This window comes from Pleurodeles waltl, chromosome 6 (genome assembly GCF_031143425.1).
Source record: "Pleurodeles waltl isolate 20211129_DDA chromosome 6, aPleWal1.hap1.20221129, whole genome shotgun sequence".
NCBI lineage: Eukaryota > Metazoa > Chordata > Amphibia > Caudata > Salamandridae > Pleurodeles > Pleurodeles waltl.
This window is the reverse complement of record NC_090445.1, coordinates 864,303,356-864,325,418: the sequence shown is the minus strand read 5'-3', so window position 1 is coordinate 864,325,418 and position 22,063 is coordinate 864,303,356. Positions and strand designations below refer to the sequence as shown.

Here is a 22,063-nt window from a genome sequence, read left to right as displayed (position 1 = left end):
ATTTGGGCTACTTTATATGGAGGTGGCTGAGTTAATAACACATCTGGGAAATCATGGCTAAAATCACTATCACTGTCTTCACTTGTACCCTCTGGCTTCTTTGTCTTATCCTCCTTCTTCCCTTTCATTTCTTTCCTTTTATCAGGGTCTTCACTTGTCAATGAGGGGTACAGTCTAGTTCCCTCTACTGTATCAGTCCTCCACCCCCATTGTTCTGCACCTCATCTAGCATCTGCACAGCTACACGCTGCTTTCAGACTCTTCCCTGATACTTTTCCCTTAGTCTAAAATGAGCTGTGTGCTCCCAAGCATTAAGTGTGGTCCTTGGCGGTGGCTTCGTTTTGTACAATACTCTTCTCAAATTTTCAATAATTCTGAAATTAAATGTGCATAGCGTGTCAACATCAATGCACCTTCTTTCTCTGTGATCTTATGCCAGTGACTCAGCAAAATACATGTGTGAAGCCCCACATTTATGCCTATATGATGACCTGGCGTGTCTACGGGTGGTGTCTCTTCACTCTCTCGAACAGGTATTCTCACATCTCCCCTTATCAAAGTTCACATAACCCCAGAGAATTTAATTTTCCAACAATATCAGCAACCACAAACAGAATTTCCATTTCAATCAGGAAATCATTTATTTTTGCTCACAATTCTTGTTCAATGTTTACAACCAATAGCAGCGCGACACTCTATAATGTAGAGAACCAACAACAGCATGCCAGTAACGCCAATCTCAGTGCAGCACACTGTGACGTTCTTCTCACTCCTCGCAGTGGCTTACCCTCCTTTACAATTCTTCGCAAATGTTGCAATACAAGCACAACAACAATGCCAAGCAAATTCAACAAACTTTTCTTGCTCCACTAAAGAACTGATAGTATTCAATCACACAAGAAGTGGTCTGGCGCAACACTTTGGCCTACTGAGATTCACACTTGAGTGAAACCACGACCAGCAGGGAATCAACCAAATTAGTATAACTTTACTCTTGCGCAAAAGGATCAACCACACCTTACTCTCACACACAGGTATTTTTCCCTATCTTAATTATGTAGCTGAAGGTACTTCACAACTAACACCACCAAACTTAGCAGACAATTACAACACAGTGTTTTCTACAGTGATAACTTATTACTATCCTGGGATCTCAGGCTACGTCGAGCACGATAACCACTTCAACTTCTTAACAGTAAGTGCTTCCACATCCACACAAAAACTTAAAACATCACTGCATGACACCATGCAGACTCAGTGAAACACTGCAAGCTAGATATAAGCAATTGCAATTCACAACACTATTAATATGCACTCCTCTGCTGCTACAACTTAATTCCTAATTTCTGGAATACCACTGCGCCTACAAATCGGGACTGGGCCTTGGGATCAGGAGCGGGCAAGACTGGGCTCCTACATGGCTACAGTAACTCCCTTGGACTCAATAACTAAACCATCTGACATGCTACTATCTGATTGTGCGCAGATGTGTCATTTAAAATCTCTCTTCTGATGGATCATTTTAAGTTGTTTGAAATGCTAAGGGAGTTAACAATAATAAAATATTTCAATTCTTGTGAAGCCCATTTGGCCACACAATAAGGACCAGAAATTGGTGATTGAAGTTAAGTAGTTTTATTTCCAATTAATAATCAGTCCAGTAAATATACGTGTCATAATTGTTTTTACAAAGATACAAGATTACATCTGGCAAATTGAAATAATGCCATAGGCCCAGTCTCAGTAGGATAGAATACAAAATAGTCACAGCCACAGCAATGCAGAAACTGAGAATTATAAATAGGTGTTCCATAAAGAAAGGCCAATTCTCTCTCCTAAACATGAATAAGTTCCAGAGCCATCTAATCTAGGTTCTAAATTAAATTATGAGGATTGTTTCTAAAGAAGGTTTCACTGAAATTCAGAAATACAGGGAAGTGTCAGCATGATGAAGACTCCAGTAGAAATCTTCCAGAATTGGAATAAGAGTTTAGCATGAAGCGTCACACTTGCAAGAATAAAGAAAGCAGAGAGGTCTTTACAACTTAAAGGCTAAGGGAATCTGCTCTAACTTCAGACAGTGTGATCATTAATTAAAATCAGAAAGACCTTCAGCAACTATCATATCTCTTCCCACCTCACCAGGAACCAATCATTTCACTTTGCGTGGTGTGCATTTGCAAAATTACCTAAATTTCCCATCTCACAGAACTTGAACAGCTACGCAACCTTGAGTATCTCCCGTTCCTGACACATAATGAATAGGAAGCTTCATTTGCTCATTAGGTCTCCACATCCCTTGCAAAGATTTTGCTTCTCAGGTCTTTCTATCAGTAAACGAATATAGACAACAATAGTCCTTTTCTCCAGCGGATGAAATCATGAGAACGCACCTGCAAAATAAAGAATACGCTGACCAAGTAAAGTACAATTCAAAATTAAGGCCTTTGGTCAAGCTAACTTTAACTAAATATTTAATGTGCATTTCAAGTATATGAGTATACAAGCACATGTATAACTTTCATAATAAATGCCAAACATGAATAAAAGAAATGCATTTGACATCTGCAAACAACTTGAAGTGTAAATATAAAACATGAATAATGTACACATTAAAGCAATTTAAATGGGCATTAGTGCACACGTTTATAAAGCTTTCAGTTTCTCAGTGGTTCCATTTTATTAATGCTTGTAAATGTCCGCACACATTCGTATTAAGTCTAAATTGCCCTACTCTAGCACCAAGGGTAAGGAACAATATCCCCATTGACAGAACGGTTTCACACCTCCTGCAGTTCAGAAAGAAACTGAAAGTGCATTGCATTAAGCAGCACTACCTACCCTGAGCCTGAATTGGTACACTGGGCATCCACCCCTTGGCTCTCTGCTTCCACAGAGGTTTGTGCTACACAAGTAATGTACCACTGAGGAAGGTGATCTCATCTTAGTTGTAGAAAGGCCCTTAGAAGATCATTTCTGAATGACATTTGAGACCTAAAGGCTGACAGCAAATGGAGGGCATGATGGTAATAACAGTCCTCAGTGATATCAGTGTTACCAAGAAGGCCTCCTTGTTTAAGATCTTCGAAGAAGAGAATATATAAGATGAGGTTCAGCTGTTATCAGTGTAAGACATACATGAATATGAAGGATGAAATGACAAGAGCTGACCCAAAAGAAGGATAAAGTGTGAGGCTGTTCTTGAGACCGCAGGCAATCAGCTATTCTCCCCTATGATAGCTGTTCCTGATGACGGGTCTATAGATTTTTATTAAACTTCTATTTCTCTCTCTATCTAACGATTGGCTTTACTGTGAGTGATCGCATTCTTCTCTTACACAAGGTGCATATTGGCACACAAAGTAGTTTTGTTCAGTGCCAGGAACTACTGTGTCAATCAGTGGTGTAACGAGTCTGGAGGCCCCCCTCCAGGCTCACTCAGGGCAGGTGTTGTGCTTAAAGAGCCCCCGGGAGGGAAGCTGCAGAGCCTTTGTAATGCCACTGGTGGCATTGTGTTCTTTTTGAGACCAAAACTGTTTTTTTTTCTTTTTGACAGAGTTTGTTACAATTGTGAGGACCCGGCAGCTCCCACAACAATAAAGTGTTACAAAAGCCATGTCAAAACAAGACACACATTGATAAAACCAAAAGACACACAAAAATGTTGGCTTAGTTGGCTTTGCCAGTGCTTGTTTATTTTCATGCTTTCCATAATTTTATTGAAAATGGTTACACTTACTTGCCATTAGGAATATTTTTTGGAAATACTAACATGCATCAACACATTATACTAAATGATGCTTCAAAGAAATAGCACCTAAAATGTAATATTAGCGAAACATTGTTTTCTCCTACTTGCATTTTTTTCTGAACATTTTATTTTGAAAGCAAAGAATCATCACTGTTGCTTACAAGCTTCTGCAAACATTTGCATCTAATCAGAGAGCATTCTGGGAGCAAAATACTTTGCCTCATATGTTAAACTTTTCAAATATATCTTTACTAATTTATTTTTTTTCTTTCTTTTTTTTTACTGGAACCACTGTCAGTAGTGCAGTGTGACCCTAAAAAGTTTATTTACAGCGCTCACCCTAATAATAAAGGCTTTTCATTTATGAACCATAAATGCAAGGTTGAACAACATTAACCTATGGACACACATATTACCTCAACTGCAGACAGTTCTCTTCTTTGTAAACTGGCAGCCAAAGGGTTTGTGCTGCAGGGGTTGTACCTATTTGTCCCAAGGACAAAATAAACATGAACACTTGTTGCCCTTTACCTCAAACAATATGCCCAAGGCGTTGGGTGATAGGAATTCCACATCCCTACCTACAGCCACCTAAATTGTTAATAAAATGTTGCTACCTAATATACAGTAACAAGTTCTCATGAGAAATCACTGCGGTGCCTTCAGCCACCTAAATTGTTAATAAAATGTTGCTACCTAATATACAGTATCAAGTTCTCATGAGAAATCACTGCGGTCCCTTGGAAATAATTTACTCTCTAGGGAACAATGTGCTACAGAACTAAAAAAAAAAAACATTACAATTCAAAACGTTAAGACAGTTGTTTGTACAAGAATTGTCTGGGTGTAGTGTGAGACATGGACAACGGATGATTGCATGCTGAATGGAGGCTCCTGGGGGTGATATCCATCAGATGTCCACCCCCAGGCAACTTCGGGCGAGTGGTAGATCCCAGGCCCATTGGGATATTCTGATTGGCTGTCCCTGCAGGGGCGTGGAGTAACAGTTGAAAATAACAGTTTTGAAGCACGTCTTTGCGACGTTGTGGCCTGGTAGTGCAGGGAAAGAAAATTTGGCCCCAGGGTTTTGGTATTTTATAACACGTAAGTTATGGCGGATAAAGTGGTGGCTGTTACAGAAGCACTCAGAGTGCTTTGTAAGGCAGGTAGGGAGGACCTTATCCAACCAGGCGTTTTGTCGCAAGCCTGGGTTGGATTGGGGCGCCCCAAGCGTGCTGCAGCTGGCGGTGTTGCGGCGGTGATATTAGCATGTTCGCTGCCACAGCAACACAGTAATAACAATGCTAATGCTCGTTGTCTAGGGGACGACAGCAGAAGGGTGAAAAAAGAGGAGGCAGCGCTGGTGCCAAGAAGCTTACAGCTCAGGTGTCTCCTGTTTGTGAAGGGCGGAGAGGCCGCGCGTGTGCACCAGCGGCTGCTGGGCATAGGCCTGTGAGAGAGGGGTGGGCCCTGGGTGATTTCATTCAGGAGAAGGATATCGGTCTGCGGCGTGCTGCGCCAGCACCGCCCGCTGAGTGAGATGTAATAAGCAAAGGGCAGGAAGGGGAGCACGTAGGAGAGCGGCTGCTCTGTAGCGCGACGACACAAAGTCGGAGGACGAATATACACATTTTCAAAAGCCTTCTGCAACGATCACATAATATTAAAGATGCTGCTTCAAGCATGGAAAGAGAACTTCTGCCTTTGAGGCCATCATGGGGGGAGGGGTAGGGCAGGACAGGAGAAGCATCAGAAAGTCAATTATAAGACAGGTAAAGATACGGGGAAGGATATGGGGGAAGTCCCTGAGGGTGTAATGCAGAGTGAAACTCCTAGTATAAGGAGGCAAAAATAATTTATAGGGACAGGGTTCAGCGAAGGGCTGGTTGAGTACACTGGTGGCTCTTCGTCACAGTCTGGGTTGGGGAGATGCCTTTGGGTGCCTGAGTCTAATGAGGTGTATAAGGAGAGATCAAGTCAGGGCAAATTAAACGCCACAGTGGCAGATTTTGGTGACTTGCAGGGCGACAAAGGGAGCATGCTGCATGAACAGAGGAGATGTAACGAGAAACAGCCAGCAAAGTGCGGAGCGACTTGGGAAACCGGCAGGAAGTGAGGGAGAGGTTCGGAGCAACCCTCCTGACAAAGAGGGAGCAACAGAAGTCATCATCTGCATTACAAAAGAAACGTATTGATTGAAAACGTTTTGATGGGGGAGGAGGTTGGAGATGGGGAGCGTCCAGGTGTGAGTTTTGCTGAGGATAATGAGGTTGGGGAGTGCAAGTTAGACTATGATGACAAAAGTGAAGAATTGGAGGAAGGGGAGATACTGGTTTGACAAAAGGATGGAGAAGCAAAATAAATTTTGAAGAAAAAGGGATCTGGAGTGGGCGGGGAATGCTAAAAGCTTGTCCAAGGGTTATATGTTACAGGTTGGAACAAACTATGCTGACAATGTAGAAAAAAGACGGGTGTTAAGAGGACAAGAGGGAAGAATGAGCGGCGCAGAACATCACCGGACACAGGAAGCACATTGACTGCAGGTGAGACACAGTGGTGGTGCAGTTGGGGAGTAGTAATGAATGGGTTGAGATTGGTGAACGGCATATAAGGGCTTTAAGGGGATCGGTGGATAAGAGTGTGGGGACTGAATCTGGCGTTGAAGACAAAGCAACTGGTACGAAAATAACAGAGCTAGAGGATAAAGAGGAAAACTAAGAGCAAAAGTCCAGAGAGTGGCAAGGACACAGCTGGGGGGACAAGGTAGAGAAAGCTGAGGAAGAAAAAACAAAGAGCAGGACAGAAGGTTTGAAAAGGCTGCAATACATGGGGCTAGTGATGCCTTTGGGAGCGCACTTGAGCGTAGCGATGGAAAAAAAAGAAATTGGAAAGGGGAATTTGTGGATGTATATAAGCTTCTGGATAGGAAAATACAGTCGTAAGAGGGGTCTAGAGAAGAGGCATGGGAGTTGGCTAAGAGACCTAGGGTTCCAAGTACAATCAACACATGGACATCGGCATCCTTAATATTCATCAGTGTTTATTGCAAAAAATTTCCTGAGAGGGCGGTGGCTATTTTTTAATATATTGACACGATTAGGAAGGCTAGTATAGAATTTGGAGGATTTGCGTGGTTACATTATGATGAGGAGTTTTGGGCTAGGGTGGTCTTTTTGCCTGAGAAACCAAGGGGGAAGTGGATAATGAGCTATGGGTCCAGTGGATGTACCTACAAAGGCTTCCGCCTACCATGCATACAGCTAGTGGTTTGGCAGTTGTCTCAGCCTTTTCACTGGAAACCCCCCCCCTGGGAGGGCTTGGGCGCATGGGGAAGGGTTCAGAATGCCAATTCAGGAGCATGTTGGGGTTTCAATAGGGGTTACTGCCTGAGGAATCCATGGAAATACAAGCACGAATGTTCAAAGTGTGGTGGCAAACATGCAGTCTTGCAATGTTTGTGGGAGCAAGGAGGTTTTGGTACAGGTGGACAAGGTGGAAGGGGGGGAATTCTTTCAATCTGGACACAAGAGCTTTTATTCCAATTAAGTTGGAAATTCTGAGTTACTGGTTAAACTTTTACTCAAACAGGGAGGATGCAGTGAAGTTGGAATGGGGGTTTAGAGAAGGTTTCAGGATAGGTTACCAGGTTTCAATAGCACAGAAGTTTGTGATAATTTGAAATCTGCACCACTATATCATAAAAGAAAAATTGGGCAAGAAAGAAGCAGAAGGCAGAATTACAGGCCGTTTTGATTATTGGCCTTTATAGGATCTAATGATATCTCCTTTACGGTTAGTACCAAAAAAAGAACAAGGGCGAGTTTCGGATGATACCTCATCTTTCCTGGCCAGAAGGTTTATCTGTTAATGATTACATAGTGATATAGGATGCCACAGTTCAATTTGCCTCAGTAGATGTAGCTATGGTGCTCGTGCGAGCAGTGGGTCCAGGGGCTGAACTAGCTAAATGTGATGTTAAGTCAGCCTTTAGACTATTACCCGTGCATCTTTTGGATTTTTCATTGTTTGGCATCCAGTTGAGAATCAGTTATACATTGATAAGGTCTTACCAATAAGTTGTGCCATTTCTTGTAGTTTGTTTGAATCTTTTAGTACCTTACTGTAGGAGGCTGGCATGGCTTGTAGTGGGTACCAGAGGTACTTAAACCTTGTGCCAGGTCCAGTTATCCCTTATTAGTGTAAAAGAGGTGTTTCTAGCAGTTTAGGCTGATAGAAGGTAGCTATGGCAAAGCAGCTTAGGCTGAACTAGGAGGCATGTAAAGCTCCTACTATACCACTGGTGTCATATGCACAATATCATAAGAAAACACAATACACAGAAGTACTAAAAATAAAGGTACTTTATTTTTATGACAATATGCCAAAAGTATCTCAGTGAGTACCCTCCGTATGAGGATACGTTATATACACAAGATATATGTACACCACCAAAATTATGCAGATAATAACAAAAGGAAGTAATGCAAACAATGTAAAATTACAGTAGATTGCAATAGGAGCACATAGGTATAGGGGCAACACAAACCATATACTCCAAAAGTGGAATGCGAACCATTAATGGACCCCAAACCTATGTGAGCTTGTAGAGGGTCGCTGGGACTGTAAGAAAACAGTGAGGGTTAGAAAAATAGCCCACCCCAAGACCCTGAAAGGTAGGTGTAAAGTGCACCTACTACCCCCAGAGAGCACAGAAGTCATGATAGGGGGATTCTGCAGGAAGAACAAACACCAGCAATGCAACAACAGTGGATTTCCGGACCTGAGTACCTGTAAGACAAGGGGACCAAGTCCAATAGTCGCGACAGTGTTGAGAGTGGGCAGGAGCCCAGAAAATGCCAGCTGAGGGTGCGAGGAAGCTGCCACCTGATGGAAGAAGCTTGGAGTTCTGCAAGAAAGAAGAGGACTAGGAACTTCCCCTTTGGAGGATGGATGTCCCACGTCGCGATGAAGCTTGCAGAGGTGTTCCCACGCAGAAAGACCGCAAACAAGCCTTGCTAGCTGCAAGGGTCGCGGTTAGGGTTTTTGGATGCTGCTGTGGCCCAGGAGGGACCAGGATGTCGCTACTTGGATGAGGAGACAGAGGGGGCACCCAGCAAGTCAGGGAGCCCTCACAGAAGCGGGCAGCACCCGCAGAAGTACCTGAACAGGCACTTAGAAGAAAAGTGAACCGAAGTCACAAAAGGGAGTCCCACGACGCCGGAGGACAACTCAGAAGGTTGTGCACTGCAGGTTAGAGTGTCGGGGACCCAGGCTTGGCTGTGCATGAAGGAAATCCTGGAAGAGTGCACAGGAGCCGGAGCAGCTGCAAATCATGCGGTACCCAGCAATGCAGTCTAGCGTGGGGAGGCAAGGACTTACCTCCACCAAACTTGGACTGACGAGTCACTGGACTGTGGGAGTCACTTGGACAGAGTTGCTGAGTTCCAGGGACCACGCTCGTCGTGCTGAGAGGGGACCCAGATGATCGGCGATGCAGTCTTTTGGTGCCTGCGGTTACAGGGGGAAGATTCCGTCGACCCACTGGAGATTTCTTCAGAGGTCCTGGTGCAGAGAGGAGGCAGGCTACCCCCAGAGCATGCACCACCTGGAAACAGTTGAAAAAGCCGGCAGGATGAAGCGATACAAGGTTGCTAGTAGTCGTCTTGCTACTTTGTTGCGGTTTTGCAGGCGTCCTGAGCAGTCAGCGGTCGATCCTTTGGCAGAAGGTGAAGAGGGAGATGCAGAGGAACTCTGGTGAGCTCTTGCATTCGTTATCTGAAGAATTCCCCAAAGCAGAGACCCTAAATAGCCAGAAAAGGAGGTTTGGCTACCTAGGAAGGAGGATTGGCTACCAAGAGAGGTGAGAGCCTTTCAGAAGGAGCCTCTGACGTCACCTGCTGGCACTGGCCACTCAGAGCAGTCCAGTGTGCCACAGACACCTCTGTTTCCAAGATGGCAGAGGTCTGAGACACACTGGGGGAGCTCTGGGCACCTCCCCTGGGAGGTGCAGGCCAGGGGAGTGGTCACTCACCTTTCCTTTGTCCAGTTTCACGCCAGAGCAGGGCTGGGGGATCCCTAAACCGGTGTAGACTGGCTTATGCAGAGATGGGCACCATCTGTGCCCATCAAAGCATTTCCAGAGGCTGGGGGAGGCTACTCCTCCCCAGCCTTCACACCTATTTCCAATGGGAGAGGTTGTTACACCCTCTCTCAGAGGAAGTCCTTTGTTCTGCCTTCCTGGGCCAGGGCTGCCTGGACCCCAGGAGGGCAGAAACCTGTCTGAGGGGTTGGCAGCAGCTGCAGTGGAGACCCCGGAAAGGCAGTTTGGCAGTACCCAGGTTCTGTGCTAGAGACCCGGGGGATCATGGAATTGTCCCCCCCAATGCCAGAATGGCATTGGGGTGACACTTCCATGATCTTAGACATGTCACATGGCCATGTTCGGAGTTACCATTATGACGCTGTACATAGGTAGTGACCTATGTACAGTGCACACGTGAAATGGTGTCCCCGCACTCACAAAGTCCGGGGAATTTGCCCTGAACTATGTGGGGGCACCTTGGCTAGTGCCAGGGTGCCCACACACTAAGTAACTTTGCACCCAACCTTCACTAGGTGAAGGTTAGACATATAGGTGACTTCTAAGTTACTTAAGTGCAGTGGTAAATGGCTGTGAAATAACGTGGACGTTATTTCACTCAGGCTGCACTGGCAGGCCTGTGTAAGAATTGTCAGAGCTCCCTATGGGTGGCAAAAGAAATGCTGCAGCCCATAGGGATCTCCTGGAACCCCAATACCCTGGGTACCTCAGTACCATATACTAGGGAATTATATGGGTGTACCAGTATGCCAATGTGAATTGGTAAATTTAGTCACTAGCCTGTTAGTGACAAATTTGGAAAGCAGAGAGAGCATAACCACTGAGGTTCTGGTTAGCAGAGCCTCAGTGAGACAGTTAGGCATCACACAGGGAACACATACAGGGCACATACTTATGAGCACTGGGGCCCTGCCTGGCAGGGTCCCAGTGACACATAGACTAAAACAACATATATACAGTGAAATATGGGGGTAACATGCCAGGCAAGATGGTACTTTCCTACACTTACAGTGGTGTTTTACTTAGACAACTAGAACAAAATTAATTACCCACTATTTGGATGATTTTTTGCTAGCAGGTTCAGGTGGAAGTGGGGAATTTACAGAGGCTTTGCAACAGTTTCAGGCCATGGCAGGAGCATTTGGGGTACCTCTAGCTCAGGAGAAAACGGAGGGCCCGAGTACTTGTTTGGTTTACCTTGGAATTGAGTTGAATGCAGTGAAAATGGAAGCAAGGTTCCCACAGGAGAAAGTCTTGGAGATTATTGAGACATTAGAGTTAGCAAAGAAGCACCCATGTTGCAGTTGCATCAAATACAACGCTGGCTAGGTCTCCTTAATTTTGGCTGTAAGGTGGTAAGAGCTGGTAGGTCTTTCTGCAGGTAGCTTGGTTTTGTGATGTCAGGTGTCAGTTTGCCACACCATAGAGTACGGATCACAGCGGACATGAGAGCAGACTTCGTGGTTTAGCTAACATTTCTGAGAGGTTTCAACAGGATAACCATGTGGTTGCCTGACTCAGACTTCGTTTGGATGGTTCAGATTATTTCAGACGCAGCAGCTGCTAAGAGCTTTGGGGTGTTTTGGGACGGAAGATGATGTGCAGGAGAGTGGCCAAAGAGATGGATAAAAGAGAAAAAGAAGCATTGCATTCTTCGAGTTTTTTCCTTTGTTGGTTGCTTTAGCAGTGTGGGGGAAAGGATTTAGAGAACAAAACAGTCACTTTTATTGTAGACAACAAGACAGTGGTAGATTTGGTTAATGGTCACAGGGTCAAAGATAAGCACCTCTTAAGAATGCTGCAAAGAGTTATGCTGGGTTGTCTGATGTTCAATATCATCTTCATAGCCAAGCATTTGCCAGGAGTGAATAATAACATAGAGGACGTATTATCTCGTTCACAGTGGCGGCGATTCCGTGGTTTGGCGCCTGGAGCAGATTTACTGAAAACACAGGTCCCAAAGGCGGTATGGGACTTTGCTGATTGAGAATGTTGACACTCATTGAGAAGTCACTAGCGGAGAGCACTAAAATGGCTTATAGGAGAGCTTGGGAGGAGTTCTTGAGCTTACGTGCTGCTCGTAGGCCCCATGATGAACAAGGCTGTTTACAAAGGACATATGATGCGGTGAGCTTCATAATGAGCAATATTGACAAAAAGATTATGGCCACAACTATTGCTGGTAAATTAGCTGATTTGAGTTTGTATGGAAACCTTTTCTGGGAATATGAACCTTCAGCTGAGGAAATGGGTAGTAGATTACTGCAAAGATGGGCAAAAGAGAAACAGACAACTCGTTCAGCTAGGGATCCTATTTCCATTAAGGTGTTGGTAAGTTTGTTAAAGAGTTTAGGACAGGTTTTTCATATTATGAGCAAATATTGTTCAAGTTATGTATGTCATGGCTGTTTTTTGGGGCATTTAGAATATCTGAGCTATTGGGTAAAAATCAGGAGGGTGGGCTGCAGGAAGAACATGTCAATGTTTCTGATGAGTATGTGCAAATATTTCTGGAGCAATCTAAGACAGACCAAAAGAAAAAAGGTGCTACTGTGTCGCTAAAGAGAACTGGAGGTATAGTGTGCCCTGTAGATAATTTTCAGAGTTTCAAGGCACTTAAAAGAGGTGAGTTGGGTTTTGTATTTATTCATCAGGATGGTGGTAGATTGACAGCTGCACAAGTTTTGGGGGTAATGGGGCGCTTTGTTATGCAGGATTAGATCCATTTCGTTTCGGCATGCACTCTTTCCGTAAAGGTACAGCATCTGAAGCGGCAAGATCGGGGTTTTCAATCAAAGAAGTGAAGAAATTGGGTTGTTGGTCATCTGATTGCTGCTTTCGATATATTAAGGATATTGAGGATGCTTAACTTGTATGGCATATCTAACATTTTTCTCTGATTTCAGGTTGAGTACCTGGCCCGGCTGTAGCTTTTATGTCCATTTGTAGGGCTCAAAAAATCATTAAAATGTTACTAGACCTGTAGGTCGAGTAACTTAAATAATCTACTCGACCTAACTGTGATGAACTTTACCCATAAACGGGTCTCAAATTGTGTGATCCTAGGCAAATAGTTTACAGAGTCGCTTTTTCTTAATTCTCACGTATGATTGCACCTTCAAATATGTGAGTTCAGCATTTCTGCAGTACAAAAAAAACCTCTTTTGTTTGATTAAGTAGACTCAAGATTTCTGCATGCATCACAAGAATCTAGCCCACATACCCATGAGGTCTAGCCCACATAACCTAGGACTTTTGGTTTACTAACAACATTGCCATCAGGGCAGGAGTGTTTCTCAGTTTGTTTAAACACTCAATTTTAACCGCTCGGGTGCCTTGGACGAGGTCACCTCGTCCCACACCCGGGAACTGGGGGGAGCGCTAGCGCTCCCCCGTGCTCCCCATCCACCCCCCCAAGGCAGGGATTGAAGGGGAAGCCCTTCCCCTTCCACCCCCGACCCCCCCCGTTACGTCAGCGCGCAATTGCGCACTGATTTGTCAAGGGCCTCCTCCCATCGCGCTGGAAGCTCAGCTTCAAGCGTGATCGAAAGAGAAATGCTTTGCTTTGCATTTCTCTTTCGATCACGAGGAGGGAGGCCCAGAGAGGCTTCAAGGGGAAGGAAATGTATTTCCTTCCCTTTGAAGTCTCTCTGAGCGTTTCAAAAGCCGGATTGCTTGCAATCCGGCTTTTGAAACGCCCACTAGACATCAGGGATTTTTTTTTATGTTGAAATTGCCATAAGGGAGCGACCCCTTGGGCAAGGGTCGCTCCCAATGGGGGGCATTTTTTGGGAAGGCCTTTTCTGCCCCCGGGGGGCAGAAACCTCTAGGCACCAGGGATCATTTTTTTTTTTTTTTTTTTAGGTGGGGAGCAACTCCTTAGGCAAGGGTCACTCCCCTAGGGGGCAAATTATATTTAGGCCATTTCTGCCCCCCTTGGGGGCAGATTGGCCTATTTTGATGAGACCAATCTGCCCCCAAGGGGGACAGAAACCACTAGACACCAGGGAGTTTTTTTTTTTAACGTGAATTTCACGCAACGGGAGCGACCCTTTAGGCGGGGGGCAAATTTATTTTAGGCCATTTCGGCCCCCCCGGGGGCAGATCGGCCTATTATTAGGCCGATCTGCCCCCGGGGGGGGGGCAGAAACCTCTAGGCGCCAGGGCAAAAAAGAATTGTGTGTGGTTTTTTTTTTGGTTTTTTTGTTTTTTAGAGATGGGGAGCGACCCATTAGGCAAGGGTCGCTCCCCTGGGGGGAAAATTGTATTTAGACCATTTCTGCCCCCCTTGGGGGCAGATTTGAGGTCAATCTGCCCCCAAGGGGGCAGAAACCACTAGGCACCGGGAATTTTTTTTTTTTGGCGCCAATGTCACGCAGGGGGAGCGACCCCGTAGGCAAGGGTAGCTCCCGGGGGGGGGGGGGGGGCAAATTTATTTTAGGGCATTTCTGCCCCCCCTGGGGCCGGCTGAGCTAGAGGCCAAAATCCACAGGTAGGCACTTTGCAAAAAACACCTCTGTTTTCTGTGAAAAAATGTGATGTGTCCACGTTGTGCTTTGGGCCATTTCCTTTCGTGGGCGCTAGGCCTATCCACACAAGTGAGGTACCATTATTATCAGGAGACTTGGGGGAACGGTGGGTGGAAGGAAATTTGTGGCTCCTCTCAGATTCCATAACTTTCTGTCACCGAAATGAGTGGAAAACGTGTTTTTCTAGCCAAATTTTGAGGTTTGCAAAGGATTCTGGGTAACAGAACCTGGTCAGAGCCCCACAAGTCACCCCATCTTGGATTCCCCTAGGTCTCTAGTTTTAAAAAACGCACAGGTTTGGTAGGTTTACCTAGGTGCCGGCTGAGCTAGAGGCCAAAATCTACAGGTAGGCACTTTGCAAAAAACACCTCTGTTTTCTGTCAAAAATTGTGATGTGTCCACGTTGTGTTTTGGGGAATTTCCTGTAGCGGGCGCTAGGCCTACCCACACAAGTGAGGTATCATTTTTATCGGGAAACTTGGGGGAACGCTGGGTGGAAGGAAATTTGTGGCTCCTCTCAGATTCCAGAACTTCCTGTCACCGAAATGTGAGGTAAATGTGTTTTTTTTAGCCAAATTTTGAGGTTTGCAAAGGATTCTAGGTAACAGAACCTGGTCAGAGCTCCACAAGTCACCCCATCTTGGATTCCCGTAGGTCTCTAGTTTTAAAAAACGCACAGGTTTGGTAGGTTTACCTAGGTGCCAGCTGAGCTAGAGGCCAAAATCTACAGGTAGGCACTTTGCAAAAAACACCTCTGTTTTCTGTCAAAAATTGTGATGTGTCCACGTTGTGTTTTGGGGAATTTCCTGTAGCGGGCACTAGGCCTACCCACACAAGTGAGGTATCATTTTTATCGGGAGACTTGGGGGAACATAGAATAGCAAAACAAGTGTTATTGCCCCTTGTCTTTCCCTACATCTTGTCCTTCCAAATATAGGAGAGTCTGTAAAAAAGACGTCTATTTGAGAAATGCCCTGTAATTCACATGCTAGTATGGTCACCCCAGAATTCAGAGATGAGCAAATAACCACTGCTCCTCAACACCTTATCTTGTGCCCATTTTGGAAATACAAAGGTTTTCTTGATAGCTATTTTTCACTCTTTATATTTCAGCAAATGAATTGCTGTATACCCGGTATAGAATGAAAATGCAATGCAGGGTGCAGCTCATTTATTGGCTCTGGGTACCTAGGGTTCTTGATGAACCTACAAGGCCTATGTATCCCCGCAACCAGAAGAGTCAAGCAGACGTAATGGTATATTGCTTTCAAAACTCTGACATTGCAGGAAAAAGTTACAGAGTAAAACGTAGAGAAAAATTGCTGTTTTTTTCACCTCAATTTCAATATTTTTCTTTTTCAGTTGTTATTTTCTGTAGGAAACCCTTGTAGGATCTACACAAATGACCCCTTGCTGAATTCAGAATTCTGTACACTTTTCAGAAATGTTTAGGTTTCTGGGATCCAGCATTGGTTTCACACCCATTTCTGTCACTGACTGGAAGGAGGCTGAAAGCACAAAAAATCTTTAAAATGGGGTATGTCCCAGTAAAATGCCAAATTTGTGTTGAAAACTTGGGTTTTCTGATTCAAGTCTGCCTGTTCCTGAAAGCTGGGAAGCTGGTGATTTTAGCACCGCAAACCATTTGTTGTTGCCATTTTCAGGGAAAAAAAACACAAGCTTTCTTCTGCAGCCACTTTTTCCCATTTTTTTGAAAAAAACGAAATTTTCACTGTATTTTGGATAATTTCTTGGCCTCCTTCAGGGGAACCCACAACGTCTGGGTACCTCTAGAATCCCTAGGATGTTGGAAAAAAAGGACGCAAATTTGGCTTAGCTAGCTTATGTGGACAGAAAGTTATGAGGGCCTAAGCGCAAACTGCCCCAAATAGCCAAAAAAAGGCCTGGCACAGGAGGGGGAAAAGGCCTGGCAGCGAAAGGGTTAATAAATATATTACTACACCATGATGTGGTAACATATTGTCATCTACACACAGTAACTTTCCAAGAAATGTCCAAAACCCTCTCCACTAACTTGCAGCTTTCCTGATAAAACTATATAGTGTATTTACAATCTGTGAAAATTGAGTTTCAGAAAACATATTCTTTGCACATCAACATGTAAAGTATTCTGATTTGTTTTCATCCTATTAAAATATTTTTTCATCACACACAAATATAAAAAATGGCTTTCACAACTACAGAAATATATTTTGAAATGTTTGTACTGCTGACAGAATCATTTAAATGTTGTGTGTTAGGAAAAACCTGACAGCCTACATCCTTTTATTTTACATTCTAAGCAGCAGGTCACACAGTTCACCATACAAAGTCCTGGAAGTTTGCAGTCAGAAGGAAAATTAATTGCAAAAAAAAAAACTGACTTTTGACCTCTGTCTGAACACAGAGGAAATGCACATAAGTACAAGATTTAAAGGCATCTTGTATTGCCCCTCCACTTTTCAACTGAATGGAACACTTGCTCAGTGTCAACTCGCCAGAAGGGATGAGTAAGTATTAAAAATAGCTTCGACCTGATCACATAAGACTCACCAATGCGAGTTGTCGAGAGTGGTTGAGTGGATTTTTCGAGCCCTGATTTGGATAGTTGGACATTCGTTCGTTAAGTGGGCGGCAAAGCAAGCTGACAGCAGACCATTTGGAAATAATTTGGGTTTCAGGAACGATGAAGTAAAAATTGAATTGTGGGGTAGAGGGGGTATGAGATGGGGGGCAGTTGCTTCCTTGTTTATCAAATTTGGTCTCTGTTAAGAGTTTGCCCGGATGTGCTTATTTTGCATACTAGCGAAAATGATTTAGTACAACTGTCAGGTTTGGGCTTGATTAAGGAGATGAAGAGGGATCTGGACATCATTGGGAGGTCTTGGTCTGGGACGAAAGTGGTGGTTACAGCGTTAGTGCCCAGAAGAGTTTGGAGGGGGGCTGTGAAAAGCACAGCAGTAGAGAGGGCAAGATGCAAGAGTAACAGGGAAATGTCACGCTTCTGCAAGAACAGGGAGGGTTGGCTTGGTTAGAGCATTATGACATTAAGAAAGAAGAGTTTCGGTTTTTTAGACAAGATGGGGTTCATCTTTCATTCATGGGGACAGAGCTATAGCTTCTTGAAATAAGAGAAAAATTGGCGTAAACTTTAGCAATACAAAGATGGTGCTGCTAAAATAAATACTGGGGTCAGATTATCGCTTTGCTTGAATCAAATGCAAGGCAGTTTTGGAAATGCCTAGCTGCTTTGGTGGCAATTTCAGTTTCAAACAAAATTGCTGATTGTCAGTTGATTTACAGAACTTATGGGCTTAATCAAAATGTTGTGGGGGGAGAAGGGGCAGGAAATACCTCCTTACCAGGGTTTTTCCTTGTGGAGAAGTAAGCAGGAAGGATTGGGGACATTACAGAGTAGGAGTTGGCAGAGGGGACACCGGGGAGCCCTGGGGGAGTCACGGAATGGGAAAGATTGAAGCCTGGAAGACTGCTCTGAGGATTTGGGTTGTTTGGGGGGGGGGTCAGTTTTGGTTTTGTATTAGTGAGGCCATGGATTATACATTGCAAAATGTTTTAAGGGTTTCGGAACTGCTTACCTGTCCAATAAAGTGGCCTTTTACTCTCTTGGACACGGCCTGGTTATATTGCCCTCTCGCCCGATGGGGGCTTCTGGGGGTGGCATCCATCGGATGCCCACCCCGTGCAACTTCGGGCGAGTGGTAAATCCCAGGCTCGTTGGGATACTCTGATTGGCTGTCCCTGCAGGGGAGGGTGGAGTAATGGTTGAAAATAGTTTTGAAGCGTGTCATGCCGACACTGTGGCCCGGTAGTGCAGGGAAAGAAATTTTTGGCCCCTCCTTCCTTCCCAATTTCAACAGGTAATTTACTTTGCTGATTTCAGGTATGCAGTTCAGAAATGTAGTTGTCACTGGACAGGTGGCAGTAAGTAGGGGTGCAGTAAGCAGGAAGGGTTGGGGGCCTTACTGAGTAGGGGTTTTGTATTAGTGAGGTCATGGATTATACATTGTAAAATGTTTTAAAGGTTTTGGAACTGCTTACCTGTCCAATTAAGTGGCTTCTTACTCTCTTGAACACAGCCTGGTTATTTTGCTCTCTGGCCCGAAGGATGGATGGAGACAATATCAGCCATTTTGAAATTAAGGCTTACATTAGCTGATGCTAGCGTAAACCCAATCCCTTCAATTTAATATCTGTTTTAACTGTTATTTTTGAGCTAATGCAGCTGTGATTAAATGATTAAACTCTTCTTCAGTAGTCATCATGCACAACATAGAAATACTTTCCACTTAAGATAAAAATAAAACACACCACACTTCCAACCATACACCCTCCATACTGTAGCATGCAACCCATATAAGAACGAACTTCAGTGCCCTCCATAGGGGTACTAAGCAATATATAAATGTTGTAATAGAGTAAAATTAGAATCAGTTCTCAAGTTCCATTTTAACTGGCTCACAGCAAACTTAATTTTATGCTATTGTTTATCTTTTAGAGTGTTAGCCTAAACAATAAACAAAAAAAATCTGAAAGAATTGTACTTTATAAGTCTTGCCCAAAATGAAAGCCGAAGAACGTTTTATACAGCACAACAGCGCTCTCACAAATAATAGAACTGGAAACCCTAAACAAATCTTACCTCGAAAAGGAATTGAGGAGTATTTCTGCAAGTTTCCTTCCAGTCTGTTGAAGTCCACCTCCTCCTTCGTACTAAAGGGGGTTGTAATGGGCGGAAAGATCCCTTTAATGTCCAGTCGCTGGTCTGTAGTAGAGCTGAAACCCCTCAGCACCCGTTTTGGGAAAGCAGACCAGCCTGGCCTCCTCAGCACAGGACACCTCGCCCAGCGCGATATCCCAGAAGGAACAGCGGGGTGCAGTCTGCAGGCGAGCATTGCCATTACTACTTTTGTATGCAAAAAGGGGTGCGCTGGTTACAGGTAAAGCTACGGTCCTGGTTCAAGTCCCGGGGGGTTGGTTTAAACAAAAAGACCAGAGAAACACGGTGAACGCGTCTCTCTACCCGTGCCCCTGTTGCATACCGATAACAGGCAGTCGCAGTGATGGTTGTTAATGATTAATGCTACAATTTAAATGTTTACTGGTGTACAGACTAAACGCCTAATACGCCAACACTGACTACTTCTGCTACTGTGGTCCGTGGAAGGAGGGTTATACAGCTATACATTGCATCACTTTATTTACTTGGTTATCAGTTCAACTGTCACATTTATTTTAGTATGTATATATTTGGTAAAGGCGATAACACGCTACCAGTTATGAGGTATTGCGTTCACCCTCCGTCCCCCCTCTGTCCTTCGTTGGAAGTACTTTACTCATTCGTTTATCTTTTACTGTCGCTTTCAATGTGCTGTGCCCAAGGCCGAGCATGAAAGGGTAAACTACCTCTTAACATATTTAAGAGCGAGTCAACAAATGCTTTGCACTGATTGGGCTAAACGACAGTCTGTCTCACAGGCTAAAACAAAACTAGAGGGCTGGTTGGATAAATAGATGTCCAGTGCCCCTGGTGAGGGCGGTGCGTGCGTTTTACACTCCAACACGTCAGTGTCTCCCATTGCAAAAAAGTCGCGCATGCTCTCACTTTGTGTGTGTGTGTAGTGGACGTTTCACTACTTAGTGTACATTGTTAAAGGTAATTTAAAGCACCTATTCGAGATTTCTAAAATGTATGGATATGCGAATCTTTATATCAGATCACTGACTTGTCCTCAATCAGCTCCTACAGATAAACGATAAGTTATAAGCACGTTTTACAAATGATTCGAGCGATATTGGGAGCGTTTCCAGGGCTTACAGATATGTTTTGAGTATCACCCATTTCAGGTGAAATGGGTGATACTCAAAATCTATAAATTGGTCCCTTGAAGCAAGCATTGGCAAACAATAGATTTGTTTATTGCATAGGTGTTTTTTCAAAAAACCATAATAAAAAATACAAACCGCATGTAGATCAGGGGCTTTCTTTATCCCGTCACATTTGGCTTCAGCCTGCATACAGCACAGAGCGGTGGGTCAGTCCACTTCATCCGCTGACTGCCTTGTACTGTGATGAGGCATTTTACCCTATCATTTGTGCATAACTGCCTGAAAAGGAGCGTACTTTAGTGCTAGCACTAGCGTACGTGAGCATCTGGGCCACTCTGTTTTACTTAATATTTTTACCAAATGTGTTTGCGTAGTGCCTGTTTGCAAAAATAAATAAATCACAGCCAGACCTATTGGCAAAATCAATGCTTGTCTAATCGTGCATTAACAAAACAAATGGGTCGCTTCTTGTTAGGGAAAGTGTTTGCGATATTTGATTCCTTTGTGTGGAGTGTTTCCAGCTGTCAGGGGGAACCTACGATAGCTAAGCAGCCTCTTTGCTACAACAATATGTAAGCTGCATGGGGCCAGGCTCACACAATTATTGATGGAATCCAACTGATAAGAACATAAATTGGAACCGATTAAAGGTGGGAAGGGATTGTTGGAATGCGTTTAGACTGGATAATGCAATTCATTTCATTGTCACATCGCAGCTGCTGACTGCTCTGCAGAAACACGACCTCCTCACCTCAGTGACTGCCCCCTCTGCAGCCTGTTAACACTTACAGTACTCTCTGCACCCTGTCCCTTCAGCTTACACACTGCTCTCTCTTCTCCCTGCCCCCTCTGTACAGTCACTGGCCTCTCTGCTTTCATCATAAAAGGAGTAAGATGCAAATGCTCCGGGCCACCCTCACTAACTCAAAGTGAAAAAACACAAAGCCTTGGCTTTATATTGGGAACAAGCTTTGATCTGACAGAAGAAGGTAATGGAGTACTTATCTGCTACATAATTTAAAGGAAACCGCACAACTTTACACCCTGCCCTCCGTGGGAAGTCTACAGCATGTGAAACAATTTTAAAGTTGCTTAACAATGTAGTCAGCAAAAAGATACTCAGATCAATACCTCAATGGATAATCCGGAGCATGCAGTAATTGCTTAGCTGGGATCCGGGCTTCTTATCTTGGATGTGATCCTAAAGCATATAGGAACATGCGTATCTCACACCGTGACCGGTGGTGGGTGGTTAAACTCTCACTTATAAAACGTCTCTGTGAACTTGACATCAAAGTTGAGTTACTGATGATTTACGTGTACTGGAGTACTTTCCCTTGATGGCTGTATGGAGAGAAGACCACACAATAGGTGCGGATATATGTGCTCTCATGGTATAAAAAGGAAATGTAGTGTTGACGAATACAAATGTGTCACTTCTACACTTCTGAGGCATGAGTGCACACATTAAAAGACAAAAATATGTCACACACTATCACTGTTTGAAGACAGGGTCGATTACATCATTGCCTTTAAACTATCTAGAGGCAGTTTCATCAGGACCAGGCAGAAAGGGCACCGTGTGAAGTGACTGCCCAAATGGGTAATTATACCCTCATTTGCTTGCCACTGCCTGTAAACTAAAAATATAAATGTGATCGTGATTCTATATTTACTAAATAGATGCAGACAGAACGTGAAGATCTTAAAGATGTTAAATCATCATACGTCTTAAAGTGTGGTTAATTTTATAGGACAACTTTAACGCAGTGTTTTTAGGTTAACTGCAAGTACAGATATGCGAATTACTACTAGATCATATGCATTGTACCCAGT

At 44.1% G+C, this 22,063-nt stretch overlaps 1 protein-coding gene across 1 annotated transcript in view; it reads right to left on the bottom strand.

Moving 5' to 3' along the window:
* The window catches only part of HOGA1 (4-hydroxy-2-oxoglutarate aldolase 1), a 197,077-nt gene extending 177,284 nt beyond the window's left edge, over positions 1 to 19,793 (bottom strand). Inside the window, exon 1 of the mRNA XM_069239624.1 lies at positions 19,041 to 19,793. Coding sequence (XP_069095725.1) covers positions 19,041 to 19,299 — 259 coding nt within the window. The 5' untranslated portion in view covers positions 19,300 to 19,793. The remainder of the gene's footprint in view (positions 1 to 19,040) is intronic.
* Positions 19,794 to 22,063: the final 2,270 nt, after the last annotated feature.